The sequence below is a fragment of the Chanodichthys erythropterus genome, chromosome 6 (assembly GCF_024489055.1).
Source record: "Chanodichthys erythropterus isolate Z2021 chromosome 6, ASM2448905v1, whole genome shotgun sequence".
Classification (NCBI taxonomy): Eukaryota; Metazoa; Chordata; class Actinopteri; order Cypriniformes; family Xenocyprididae; genus Chanodichthys; species Chanodichthys erythropterus.
In genome coordinates, this window is record NC_090226.1 from 12,752,873 (window position 1) to 12,765,889 (window position 13,017).

General features: G+C 36.2%; 1 protein-coding gene across 1 annotated transcript in view; it reads left to right on the forward strand.

Moving 5' to 3' along the window:
* The window catches only part of skib (v-ski avian sarcoma viral oncogene homolog b), a 33,483-nt gene extending 21,918 nt beyond the window's left edge, over positions 1–11,565 (forward strand). Inside the window, exons 2-7 of the mRNA XM_067387266.1 lie at positions 4,653–4,766; positions 5,941–6,038; positions 6,202–6,482; positions 6,692–6,963; positions 9,187–9,417; positions 9,670–11,565. Coding sequence (XP_067243367.1) covers positions 4,653–4,766; positions 5,941–6,038; positions 6,202–6,482; positions 6,692–6,963; positions 9,187–9,417; positions 9,670–9,891 — 1,218 coding nt within the window. The 3' untranslated portion in view covers positions 9,892–11,565. The remainder of the gene's footprint in view (positions 1–4,652; positions 4,767–5,940; positions 6,039–6,201; positions 6,483–6,691; positions 6,964–9,186; positions 9,418–9,669) is intronic.
* Positions 11,566–13,017: the final 1,452 nt, after the last annotated feature.

The following is a 13,017-nucleotide window of genomic DNA, read 5'->3' on the forward strand; positions in this document are numbered from 1 at the left end:
CTTAGGCGTCCTGGTTTGCATGTTCCTCCATTATTAGTGTTCTAAATGTGAAGAGAAGCAGAAAGGCATTGTGTGAATGTGTGTGTGCCTTGTGGGGGTTTTTGTCCCCATCTCAGTGTAAGCATTTCTCTCCACAGCATGCAGTTTAATCCATTTTAAATACATAAATCATGCAATCCGTTTTTATAAAGAGATATCAAGAGAAATTTGGGTAGAACAGAATGTATGGGTTTTGTGGATGCAATTTATTTGCAGTCTGGAGATGGACTACTTATTGGAGGACTTAAGAGTCCGATGAGACTATACCCTTATGTGCCTGCTGGAATACACCATACTGAAGCAGATGGATTCCTCCATCACTCTCAGAGCAGGATTACGCACCCCGCCTCTGCCTCAAAAGTCTGTTCCCTCTTCAGCTCAGACAGCAGCAAAACTCCAGTCCAAAGGCTATTAACACAATCCAATCAAGATTGGTTTCCCCTAAGGCTCTGTATAGGCCCTGTTTACACCTGGTATTAAGATGTGTTTTGGTCGATAGGATCATAAGTGGACGACACTATATACAGGTCTAAACGGGGTCTAAGCTTGTCCACTTTCGACCACTTCCAGAGGTAGTTGAAAATGCATTCGAACAGATTGTTTTCATTGTGTAGACTCTCCGCCTACTGACCTAATGTGTAAACATTACGGGATGCTCGCTAGCCAGACGGGATTTAAACTTTGTCAGCTGAAGACCCAAGTTTAGAAAGATCTCACATACATTTACCTGCCCATAGACCCTCCCCTAGAAGAAATCAGGACACGAGTGTTTGAAAGTGGACAAAAGAGATGGATAAAAAACACCAGGTTTAAACGGGTATGTGACTCCCTTGTCTACTTATGATTCGATCGACCTAAACGCATCATAATACCGGGTGTAAACAGGGCCTAACTTCTGGAAAGGCTTCTGGAGCAGAATGGACTTGAAGGGAAACGTGATGGCATAGTTTTTTTTTCCCCATCACTGAAAGCGGAAGAGCTGGGGACATTTTCAAATGGCAACAATCTGCCAGCTGACACCTGGTGACAGCCGAGCTTATTATAAATTGCAAGGCCCTCCAAAGCGCTCGCACTTTCATGAAGACAGCTGGCATTACCACCTTCTTTCTCTCTCACATACTCTTATATACACTTTTATCCTATACAGAAGCCCCTTCTAATTAGAGCAACGGTCTCCAACACGTCTCGATAAAGCTCCTACCCAAGTGCACTTCACCAGTTTTGCCCTTGACTTTGGCAGAGCACACCGAAGTACACACAGATCTGGGGATTACATGCAGGATTTCCGTGGGGGGAAAGAAAAGCTGTAATAGGAAACTTGTTGTGCCTGGTTGCTGTGCACCACCACCGCTACAGTTCTTTCAGACGGCATGGCGCATTATTGTTAGGATGTTAGTTGCGCGAGCAAGTTCAATAGAGCAGACTATTTTTGTTTCACGGCGAATGCAGTTCCACTTGTTTGGCTTCCAAGTAATGGCAACAGAGATTTAGACCATGCAACAAGCCGGATGGTGTGACACCGCGAATGCAAGTGGAGGGTGATATTTGCTTCATTAGTCATTCCGAAATCAGAAGCAAACGTAGTCAGATGTTATCCAATCCATTTTATGACAACATACACCCATGGCTCTTGGATGGTGCAATGCATTCCAAACTGTTATAATCAATATTTGCTTGGGACGTTTGCACATCTTGGACCATTTGCGAAAATGTAATTTTTCAAACCCTTTTAAAATCAGTATCAGCCAAGTAATTTCTCATTATTTCCACACATTGAAAAAACTAGGGATGTATGATATATGGTACCATATCAGCTATTGACCGATATATATTTTTTTAATTTATCAGTATTGTTCAATGTTTGATATTTAATTGTGCATGCTCCTTTCCTATTAATTTGTTCAATGTAATCTTTATCAAATCTCAAAACGAAATGTCGTGATTTTTCTTTTAGAAAAGACGCTTGCATGTATTGCATAGAGGGAGGAGATCATAATGTAAGTCTATAAAATGCATATGTTCAGTTGCCCATCCAGGATATCTGCCAGCCCACCCCTCTAGCTGCCAAGAACAGAGCCTGTTTTTCAGTCTTATTTTTTATTTGGATAAAGTAGTTTATGCTTCCAATATCTGCCATTTAAATAAGAAAAAATGAATTTGCCCCATGAATTTATTCCTGCAAAGCCAACTGTTACGTTGACGCAGATATGCATCAATCCATGCATGTTTGCCATAAAGCGTTCCTTTATAACATGCCTTCAAAGAAATCCTGCACAATAGGCAGTTGAAAGGGCATAGGATTGAATGGCCACTTTAAGAGTAAGCCGTACTTGGCCTTCAAGTATACATTCCTGCTGCTTTGTGTTTCCTCTGTGGTCCAGCTCCTCGATCCCGCCCACTCACATTCAGGAACCAGACGCTCTGAGTTCCCACAGGGCCATCAGCCAAAGCAAACTACAGAAAGGAAATGTGGCCCTCACTCTTTCAATCACTCACTCATGCGCTCTGTCAGTAATGGAGCCTGTGTTAGCGCTTTTTCTCAACCATGATTTAGAATATATAGTATTTTACATTTTATCTTGCATGAATATTTTATCTTATACTGTAGTGTAATTTAGTGCTTTGCAATAATCTCATTTAGAATCTTCAAAATGTTATAATCGAGATAGCCACAGGCTTCCTTTTGAGGTTTATATAAGACTGTTGGTTTGAGTCCAGATGTTGTACATGTCCTAATCTGCATCCATTGTGTGTTTGTGTGGTTTTGCCCAGCTGTTTGATGCAGTCTGCCCTGCATGTGTGTCACGAGGCCACGCTTTTGATGTGGTGGTGAGTGAGGGCCGTGTCACGGCTGCCCTGCATTTCAAATCGGCGGATGTTGCATCAGCGGCTCCCTTGTGGTGTCTGGGAGGGTGCACAGTCAAAGACTATTATGTCTGGGACGCCCTGGTCTTCCTGGAACTCCAGACCTCAGGGAAGGAACAAACACAGACAGACGTTCTTTGTTGGGTCTGCAGTGGTTGTTCAACGCTTGAGTCATGTTTTGACTTTACCCATCCGCATTTTTTGAAGGGGGAAAAAAAACTGTGCTTTCCTTTGCGCAAGGCAGGTCTCCAGACTTAGGAAGGAGGGAGGAACTGTCAATTATTGTTTGATTATGGTTATTTTCAGCATGTCACCTACTATTTACTTTGCTAAAATTTTCAAAATATTCAATATTATAATTAGACCTCACTATGCTCAACAATGACCAATAATATTTTTGTAAATTGGAATACCTTTAATCACAAAAAAAAATTCATATAAATATGTCTTTAATTTAAGTAGGCATACATAATGGCTTTAAACAATTAACTGACCAAGTGAGTCTTTATTCAAATAGCTAATTAGCAAGTTTGAGTTTTTGGCGAATCTATTTTTCCTTTTCCATGTTGCTGTTTAAAATATTGTCGTAATTTTTGTCCAGTTTAAAAACATTTAAGTCCTTTCAGGTGGATTTCAAACTGAGATGATGTGACGGTACTTAGTTATAAGTGGAGAATATATATCTCCCACTCATAAGGAATATATTTTATACTATTTATATAATAGAAGAGTACACGTCCTCTACCTCTATGCCTAATCATTCAGAAAGTGTATTGAATCGGTAAGAGGCTGCTCTCCAAGCCACTACATTCATGCTGAAGAGTTCTTGATCATCAATAGGTCCGCGCTATTCCACTCTGCGCTCTTAGAAAACAAGTGTATGCTTTGTCTGTTCCTTGCGTGTGTGTTTCTCGGCTCCAAGGCCCACGTTACTGAAGCTGGACGCGGAGGCAAGTGTGTATTAGCGTGTGAGTCAGATCCGCATTGAACAGCCATGGTCACATAACGTACTCCCACGCCTTTTGATAACAGGCTTGTTATTATAGTTCCCTACTTAAGATCATCACGGTGAGCAAATGCTAATGTACATAAACTAGAACTACAAGAATCTTTTTTTTAAACTACAATGTTTCTGTCAGGTATGAGACTCAATCCAGCGCGACATCTCCCCCTTGTGTCGCATTAGAGTCAACGACTCTTTTTTTTCTTAAAGCCGCAGTCCCTTAATTATCCAGTCATAATTCTCACCCAGGTGGTGCTTTTCACCCAAAAACACCAAATTTCTTATTCACCGTGAAGCATTTTTTTATCAGCACCTCTTCGTGACTTTATCCTCAGCTAACTTTCACACTAAATCTGGTTGTCAGGATGCTCAGGTTACGGCGGTGGTTTAAATTCCTGAACTTGAGTCAGAAAGGCACAGGTTTGGGCAGGTCGTTGGTACGGCAAAGGTAAACACATCCTGGATCTGACATGCTGAAGCCTGAGGGCAAAGGGGAGGGATTACTTATGGTCAAACTGTCTTTTTTCAGGAAACCTTTTTAGTTGTATGAATGCCTGTAGTGTTTGGTTTTTATTTGTACTGATGCTAAATTTACCCTGATTTCTCTCAGATATTTGCTGAGAGCTGTAAGTCGGTTTGACACCTACATGGTCAAAGCTCTACCTCTGCGCTGGAGTCTTGCCTTGACAGTGTGTTATTTCATCTCATAGAGTGTTTTTCTTTTCTTTTTTTCTTTTTTTAACAGGCTTATAGTCCCATTCCCTCCAAAAAGTTTAAACATGACCGCTCAAGATCCCCATCAGTGGATAAAGAGAAGCAAGCTGATTGGCTTCAGTCTCTGGCTGCATCTGCTAATAAGGTAGATTTTTTTGATTTGCTTATTGTTTTCTTTATGAAATGCATTATCGGCATAGTGATAGTGATTATGGCTATTTTATCTTGGCATCATATATACTGAAGTTAGGAATACTAATATTAAAATAAAATTAAACAATTAAATCAATACTGATAAATTAAAAAATGCCTATATTGGTCAATAGCTGATAATATGATGCTGATATACAGTACAGTCCAAAAGTTTGGAACCACTAAGATTTTTAATGTTTTTAAAAGAAGTTTCGTCTGCTCACCAAGGCTACATTTATTTAATTAAAAATACAGTAAAAAAACAGTAATATTGTGAAATATTATTACAATTTAAAATAACTGTGTACTATTTAAATATATTTGACGAAGTAATTTATTCCTGATGCAAAGCTGAATTTTCAGCATCATTACTCCAGTCTTCAGTGTCACATGATCCTTCAGAAATCATTCTAATATGCTGATTTGCTGCTCAATAAACATTTATGATTATTTTCAATGTTGAAAACAGTTGTGTACTTTTTTTTCAGGATTCCTTGATGAATAGAAAGTTCAAAAGAACAGCATTTATCTGAAATACAAAGCTTCTGTAGCATTATACACTACCGTTCAAAAGTTTGGGGTCAGTAAGAATTTTTATTTTTAATTTTTTGAAAAGAAATTAAAGAAATGAATACTTTTATTCAGCAAGGATGCATTAAATCAATCAATTTATAATCAATCAATTTATAATGTTACAAAAGATTAGATTTCAGATAAACACTGTTCTTTTGAACTTTCTATTCATCAAATAATCCTGAAAAAAAATATTGTACACAAATATTTTGTACAATTGTACACATTAAATGTTTCTTGAGCAGCAGATCAGCATATTAGAATGATTTCTGAAGGATCATGTGACACTGAAGACTGGAGTAATGATGCTGAAAATTCAGCTTTGTCATCACAGGAATAAATTACTTTGTGAAATATATTCAAATAGAAAACAGTTATTTTAAATTGTAATAATATTTCACAATATTACTTGTTTTTTACTGTATTTTTAATTAAATAAATGTAGCCTTGGTGAGCAGACGAAACTTCTTTTAAAAACATTAAAAATCTTAGTGGTTCCAAACTTTTGGACTGTACTGTATCTTAGTTAAACAATCTTATTTTTCTCTGTTTAGGATCTTAAGCAGCTCCAGTTCAAACAGAGACCTTCAGCCTTCAGGCCCTGGTCTCCCAGAGTTCCCTCTGCTGAGCGAGAGAGCCACAAGTATGAGAGGTACGCCACAGCAACAACTGTTTCACCATTACTGTGATTATACCATTATTGCATTAATATATTAATGATTAGCCACAAGTAATTTATTCATCATCTCCATTGCATCAATACATCGCTTTGATTGATACATTTAATTAACATCTCCTTTTCCTGTGATATTCAGGCCACTTGCTAAAGAACAAGACAGCCTGGCAGTTCCAAATGTATCTCTGCCCATTGCCGCATTTAAAAATAACGAGCAGCCACCGCACCGTTTCTCTCACCCCACCGAGACCCACAACACAAGCAAGACAGAGAGCTCCAGGCCAAGAAAGAGGTGGCCATCTGCAGAGACACAATCACAGCCGGCGACCAAGGCTTCCCTGTCCACTCCAGTAGTCAGACAGCATCCTCAGGAGAACGAGGACTCAGATGCAGAAATCGAAGTTGACAACTGTGGCGAAGGTAGGATGTCAAAAAAGAGGATTATGAGTTAAATACATCTGCATCCTGTGAAAACAATGGATACATTCATTTTTAGTAGATTGTAAACTAATATGATACATGTAAAAGCACAAAAGAGTATTTTTGCAATGTCTGGCAACACCATTTAGATTGAGAATGAAATAAATGTTGCACTTTTATTTGACTGCTGTATTATTCCATCATTCCAGGTACTGTCTCCCGTTCCTTGATGTCCCCTCCTTTTACAAATGGCATAGGGGTCATGAACCTCAGCGCTCCCAGTGCTGCAGAGGTGCATGATGGGAGGGTGAGACTAGGGGCGAACCCTTGCTCTGAGCTGGAAGTCCTCAAGCAGACGCTCTGCAGTGACCTGAGCTCGAAGGAGGCCAGAGAGAAATTCCTCCAGGACATCATCCGCATGAGAGTGAAGCAGGAGGAGAAACTAGCCACCGCTCTGCAAGCCAAACGCAGCCTTCAGCAGGTACTTACTGTGAAGTCTGAAAATATGCCATTCAGAATATCAAGTTTTAAGATAAAAAAAAAAAAAAAAATCTAACCAAAGAAAGACTAAATAAAGGACAAAATATTAAATTTGAATGTTTAAATTTAAAATTTCTATTTTTAGAATAGCTCTGAATATTCTGAATTTAGAATAATTTGCACCAGTGTTATTGTTAATTAAAACTATTAAAATAGTTTTTGGAAATTAAAAAAAAAAAAGCTTAAGTGAAATAAAATTTACAAAAAAAAATATTAAAAACTTAAGAGTTAGTTCACCCAAAAATGACATTTCTGTCATTAATTACTCACCCTTATGTCGTTCCAAACCTGCAAGACCTTCGTTCATCTTCAGAACACAAATTAAGATATTTTTGATGAAATCCGAGAGTTTTTTTTTTTTTTTATTAACTCCCATAGAAAGCAACAAAATTACCACATTCAAGATCCAGAAAAGTAGTAAAGACATCATTAAAATAGTCAACGTAACTACAGTGGTTAAACCTTAATGTTATGAAGCGGCAAGAATACTTTTTGTGTGCAAAAAAACAAAACAAAAATAACTTTATTCAAACATTTCTTCTCTACCCGGTCATTCTCCTACGCAGTTTATGTTGAAGACACATTGCAGTGCTTTCAAATTCTACGTCCGAGCGGCGACTCATTATTGGCTGGCTCCTGCGTCAGCATCACACGCGTGTGTCATGGTGCTCACATGATCAGCGTCAGCTAATACTGAGCCGGCGTTCTGACGTAAACACAGAAGCGCTGCACTGCATCACCTGCGTAGGAGACTGACAGGGTAGAGAATAAATAGTTGAATAAAGTCATTATTTTTGTTTTGTTTTTGTGCACAAATAGTTTTTTTGTCGCTTCATAACATTAAAGGAACACTCCACTTTTTTTGAAAATAGGCTCATTTTCCAACTCCCCTAGATTTAAACAGTTGAGTTTTACCATTTTCGAATCCATTCAGCCGATCTCCGGGTCTGACGGTACCACTTTTAGCATAGCTTAGCATAGTTCATTGAATCTGATTAGACCGTTAGCATCTCGCTCAAAAATGACCAAAGAGTTTTGATATTTTTCCTATTTAAAACTTGACTCTTCTGTAGTTACATCATGTACTAAGACCGACGCAAAATGAAAAGTTGCAATTTTCTAGGCCGATATGGCTAGGAACTATATTCTCATTCTGGCGTAATAATCAAGGAACTTTGCTGCCGTACCATGAGTGCAGCAGACGCAATGATATTACGCAGCGGCTGTGACCCCCTGTGCCTTGCAACCATGGAGACGTTTGTGAGAGGCGCTGCGTAATATCATTGCGTCTGCTGCACTCATGGTACGGCAGCAAAGTTCCTTGATTATTACACCAGAATGAGAATATAGTTCCTTGCAACTTTTAATTTTCTGTCGATCTTAGTACACGATTTAACTACAGAAGAGTCAAGTTTTAAATAGGAAAAATATCAAAACTCTTTGGTCATTTTTGAGCGAGATGCTAACGGTCTAATCCGATTCAATGAACTATGCTAAGCTATGCTAAAAGTGGTACCGCCAGACCTGGAGATCGGCTGAATGGATTCGAAAACAGTAAAACTCAACTGTTAAACTCTAGGGGAGTTGGAAAATGAGCCTATTTTCAAAAAAAGTGGAGTGTTCCTTTAAGGTTGAACCACTGTAGTCACGTAGACTATTTTGACTTTCTTTACGACTTCTCTGGACCTTGAATGTGGTAATTACATTGCTTTCGATGAGAGATAAAAAAAAAAATAAATAAATAAAAAACTCTTGGATTTCATCAAAAATATCTTAATTTGTGTTCTGACGATAAACTAAGGTTTTGCAGGTTTTGAATGACATGAGGGTGAGAAATTTCGTTTTTGGGTGAATTGTTGCCTTGGCCACTAACTGAAATAAATCTGCTTAAGTTGAAGTATTAAAAGCTAAAACTGAAATAAAAAATAAATTAAAGCTAAATAGAAATGTTAAAATTAATAAAAAATACTAACTAAAATTCAAACTAAAATAATTCAAAATATGAATAAATGCTATAATAGTATATAAATAATACTAAAGTAACACTGTTCTGCACTATTTCCAGGTCGATAATCAAATAAGCAAATTTGTATAGCAGATTACTTTATACAAATGGTGTTGGATTTGTGTGCTCTTCTTCAATAATACTAACTATCGTTCACAGGAGCTGGAGTTTGTCAGGGTGACAAAGAAGGGCAGACTGAGGGAGGCTATTGAGGCAAAGCGGAACTTGAGGAAGGAGATTGAGCGCCTCCGTGTGGAGTGTGAGAAGAAGGTGCGAGATGCCAACGAGTCCTGCGGCAGGCTGAAGAGGGAGCTGGACAGAGAGAGACAGCTCCGTGTGTGCGATAAGGGCTGCGAGGCAGGGCGTCTGAGGGCCAAGTATTCTTCACAGGTGAGAGATTTGGTACATCCTGTTGGTATATTTTATCACAAAAGATAATTGTACAATGTGTCCAGGGTGATATTGTGTTTTTAATGTGAGTTGAAATTCTAAACAGAAGCATTTTCACTAGTGGTCTTACACTTTTGGACACCACTGTGAACACTAAAGTATAATGACAGCAAATAGGTTGTGCACAAAATTTGCTCCACTTCCAGTGAAGTCAGAAAAATGACTTCCAACATCTCTTTTTCTCTCAAACAGATTGAAGATCTGCAGATGAAGCTCCAGCAAGCAGAAGTGGACCGTGAGCAGTTAAGAGAGGACCTGCTGAAGGAGCGGGACGCCCGGCAGAACCTGGAGAGGGTCGTCAAAGAGCTCCAGGAACAGCTGGGCCACAAAGCACAGACGGAGGGACAAGCCATCGCAAACACACAACCGACTGAGGGAGAGAAGAAAGAAAAGAGAGCTGAAGATGTATCTTAAACATTACGAGTAATGTGTTCAGACTTTGATTTAAGGACGGGTAGAGGACGCCTCTAAAGCCAACGCATTTCGTGAAAAAAGTACTGGAGAACAGGACAATGGTCATGAAAAACAAGCATATTACAGTGTACGTTTACCAAAATCAATGGAAACTGTAACCGCAGATCATGAACTCAAGAAACTGGAAAGAAGTTTGGTCACTCCTGGAGTGGAGGACGTTCAGAGACGGTGGCGTTGTGTGTAACTGACTCACCTTCAGTTAGCTTCTTTAAGCTAATCTAAGGAATTTATTTTGTTATAAGCTATTTAAATTTTTTGCAAAGATACTTGAAAAATATTTGGGAAACAAATGTGTTTTCTATTCACATTACATTGACAATAGCAGGTGGACAACCTACTAGTGCCGCTGATACTCTGTAAACTAGAAAGTGTTACAAGCCAGAAGTATACTTACTACACAGTTGTTGTCATTACAAGGTTTTGCTCGCTTTTATTTCACCTTTTTTTCACTGTTGTATCGAAATAGTTTGCATGAGCGACAGTGCTATGGTGCAGCAAAGCTTTATTATAAACACACTACATTCAAATGAGCTTTTTATCTTTGTATTTTTAATTACCATGTACTTAAAACCCTATAGTATTGGCAACGATCAATATGGGCTGAATCCTACCATTTGTCCTAAACTTCAATATCAAGTATTATACTTTAATTACCAGTTTTCACTCTTTTTAACGGTCCAAACGAGGACGATTGATGGTGAAATGAATGTTTTTTGTTCGGAATCAGAATTATACGCAAGTGACAAACATCCATTTTTAGTTATTGGTTTTAGGGCTCATTTAAGGTAAAAATAAATAAATAAATAAATGCTGTTAATGAAAATAACATTTCTACTTATAGAAAACAATGATATATATTTTTTTACTTTCTACCAAAAAAAAAAATTGCACTTTTAAGAAAAGATAGTTGTATTGTATTTGAAGCCCTGTTTTTTCAGATCTCAGACATCAAGTATTGAATAAAAAAGTTTTCATACATTTGTTACAGATGTGAATACCACTTACACATAAACTATGTAAATATGATAGCTTGCTTTACACTTCACTCTAAATGCTTTTGCTCCAAACCAATAGACTGTATGTATGAAATAATGTAACATGAAAATGAATTTCTCCTATCATATTTTCAGCTAGAGGGCATTTACTGTATAAAAACCTTATGTAATATTAACAAAAAAAAATCTTAGATCATTATATTTCTGAATAATTTCAGTCCCTTTGGAAATCACTTTATATAATTACCAAAGCAAAGTTTCACATTCTGAGATTTCTGGTGGATAAATCAGAAATGCAGTGGCTGATGAACTGTAAAGAATATTTGCTGAATTTCTAAAGATCTTTTATCTCCATTACCCATGTCTTGAATAAACCTGCAGTAATACATATGCTAATCTCGCCATCGCTCTATTTATTCTGGGTACATTTTTACTTCCCCTTCTATATAACAAGATCCGTATGCTTGCCTATGTCAGTTTTTAACCTCTTGATGTTTTCATACGTCACACTAGAGATATGCATTGTGTTCAGGGTCTTGTCATAGTTTTGGTTTTGATGTGGGTCATTTTCTTCACTTGTTTTAATGTTCCCCCACGTATAATAACATCATTAAACAGAATCAACCATTCTTCTTGTGTTTTCTGAATTTTTTTTTGTTGCTACAATCAATGATTAGGATTATATAAATTTAAAGCAACTAAAGAGCCCAGATTTAATAGATTTGAAGCATTTTAAAATTTTATTTTATATATTTGTTTGTTTGTTTCTGTAGGAAAAATATGAAAACAGTTAACCCTGGTTCATAGCATAAGATCAAAATATTATAAGTTATTTTTTAATAGCAGTTAGCCCTAATTGATTAGACAAGATACAATTTTTTTTTTTTTTTTTTTTGTATTTTTATAAGAACAGTTAACCCTGGCTCATAAAAAATAATTTATATATATATATATATATATATATATATATATATATATAATGTTAACTGCTGACAAAAACTGTTATAAAAAAACTGCTATTTTTAACTGCTATTAAAAATATATATATTTTATATGAATAGTTAACCATAGAATATAAGAAAAGATCGGAAAAAAAAATAACTTGAATTTTTATAAGAACAATTAACACTGCTTACAAATTATAAGATTAAGAAAAATATTTATATAAATGATTTTTATATATATATATATATATATATATATATATATATATATATATATTTTAATCTTAGAATTTGTAACCAGTGTTAATTGTTCTTATAAAAATTCAAGATATTTTTTCCCGATCTTTTCTTATATTCTATGGTTAACTATTCATATAAAATATAAAACAGTTAACCATAGTATATAAAAAAATAAAATCTATTTTTAATATGTATTTTTATAAGAACAGATAAAAGAGTAGATAAAATTAAATATTTTTTACAAATTATAAAAATATATATTTTTCATCTTATGAATTAGGGTTAACTGTTCTTATAAAAAAAAATATAATAATATATATATATATATACACACACACACACACACACACACACATATGTATACATATTATATATATATATATATATATATATATATATATATATATACACACACACACATATGTATACATATATATATATATATATATATATATATATATATATATATATATATATATATATATATATATATATTATAATTCATATTTTATAATAAAAGCTATGTTTGTTAAACATAAAGTAATGGAACCAAGATGACTTTCATGTTTCCATGTGAATTAATATTATTCCAAATATTGATATATCCCCTATCCTTTTCCTCAAGTTGACAAGCAAGGCATGAAAATCCCCTAGTACGAGTAATGCCTTCACCTCATCCTGGATTAGAGATTTACTGACCGCTGACACGTGTGGCTCTTCTTCCCGTCCCAGTTCCTCCTAAACTAGCCTCCACAGCATGCCCGTCCACATGGAAGTCTAATTGCACTCACACTGGAATTTCTGAAGAAAACACAATATCAATGGACCGGGGGGAGGGTCAGTTGTTAAGAGGATCAGTCAAGAAGAGGTGCCAACTGGAATTAAGT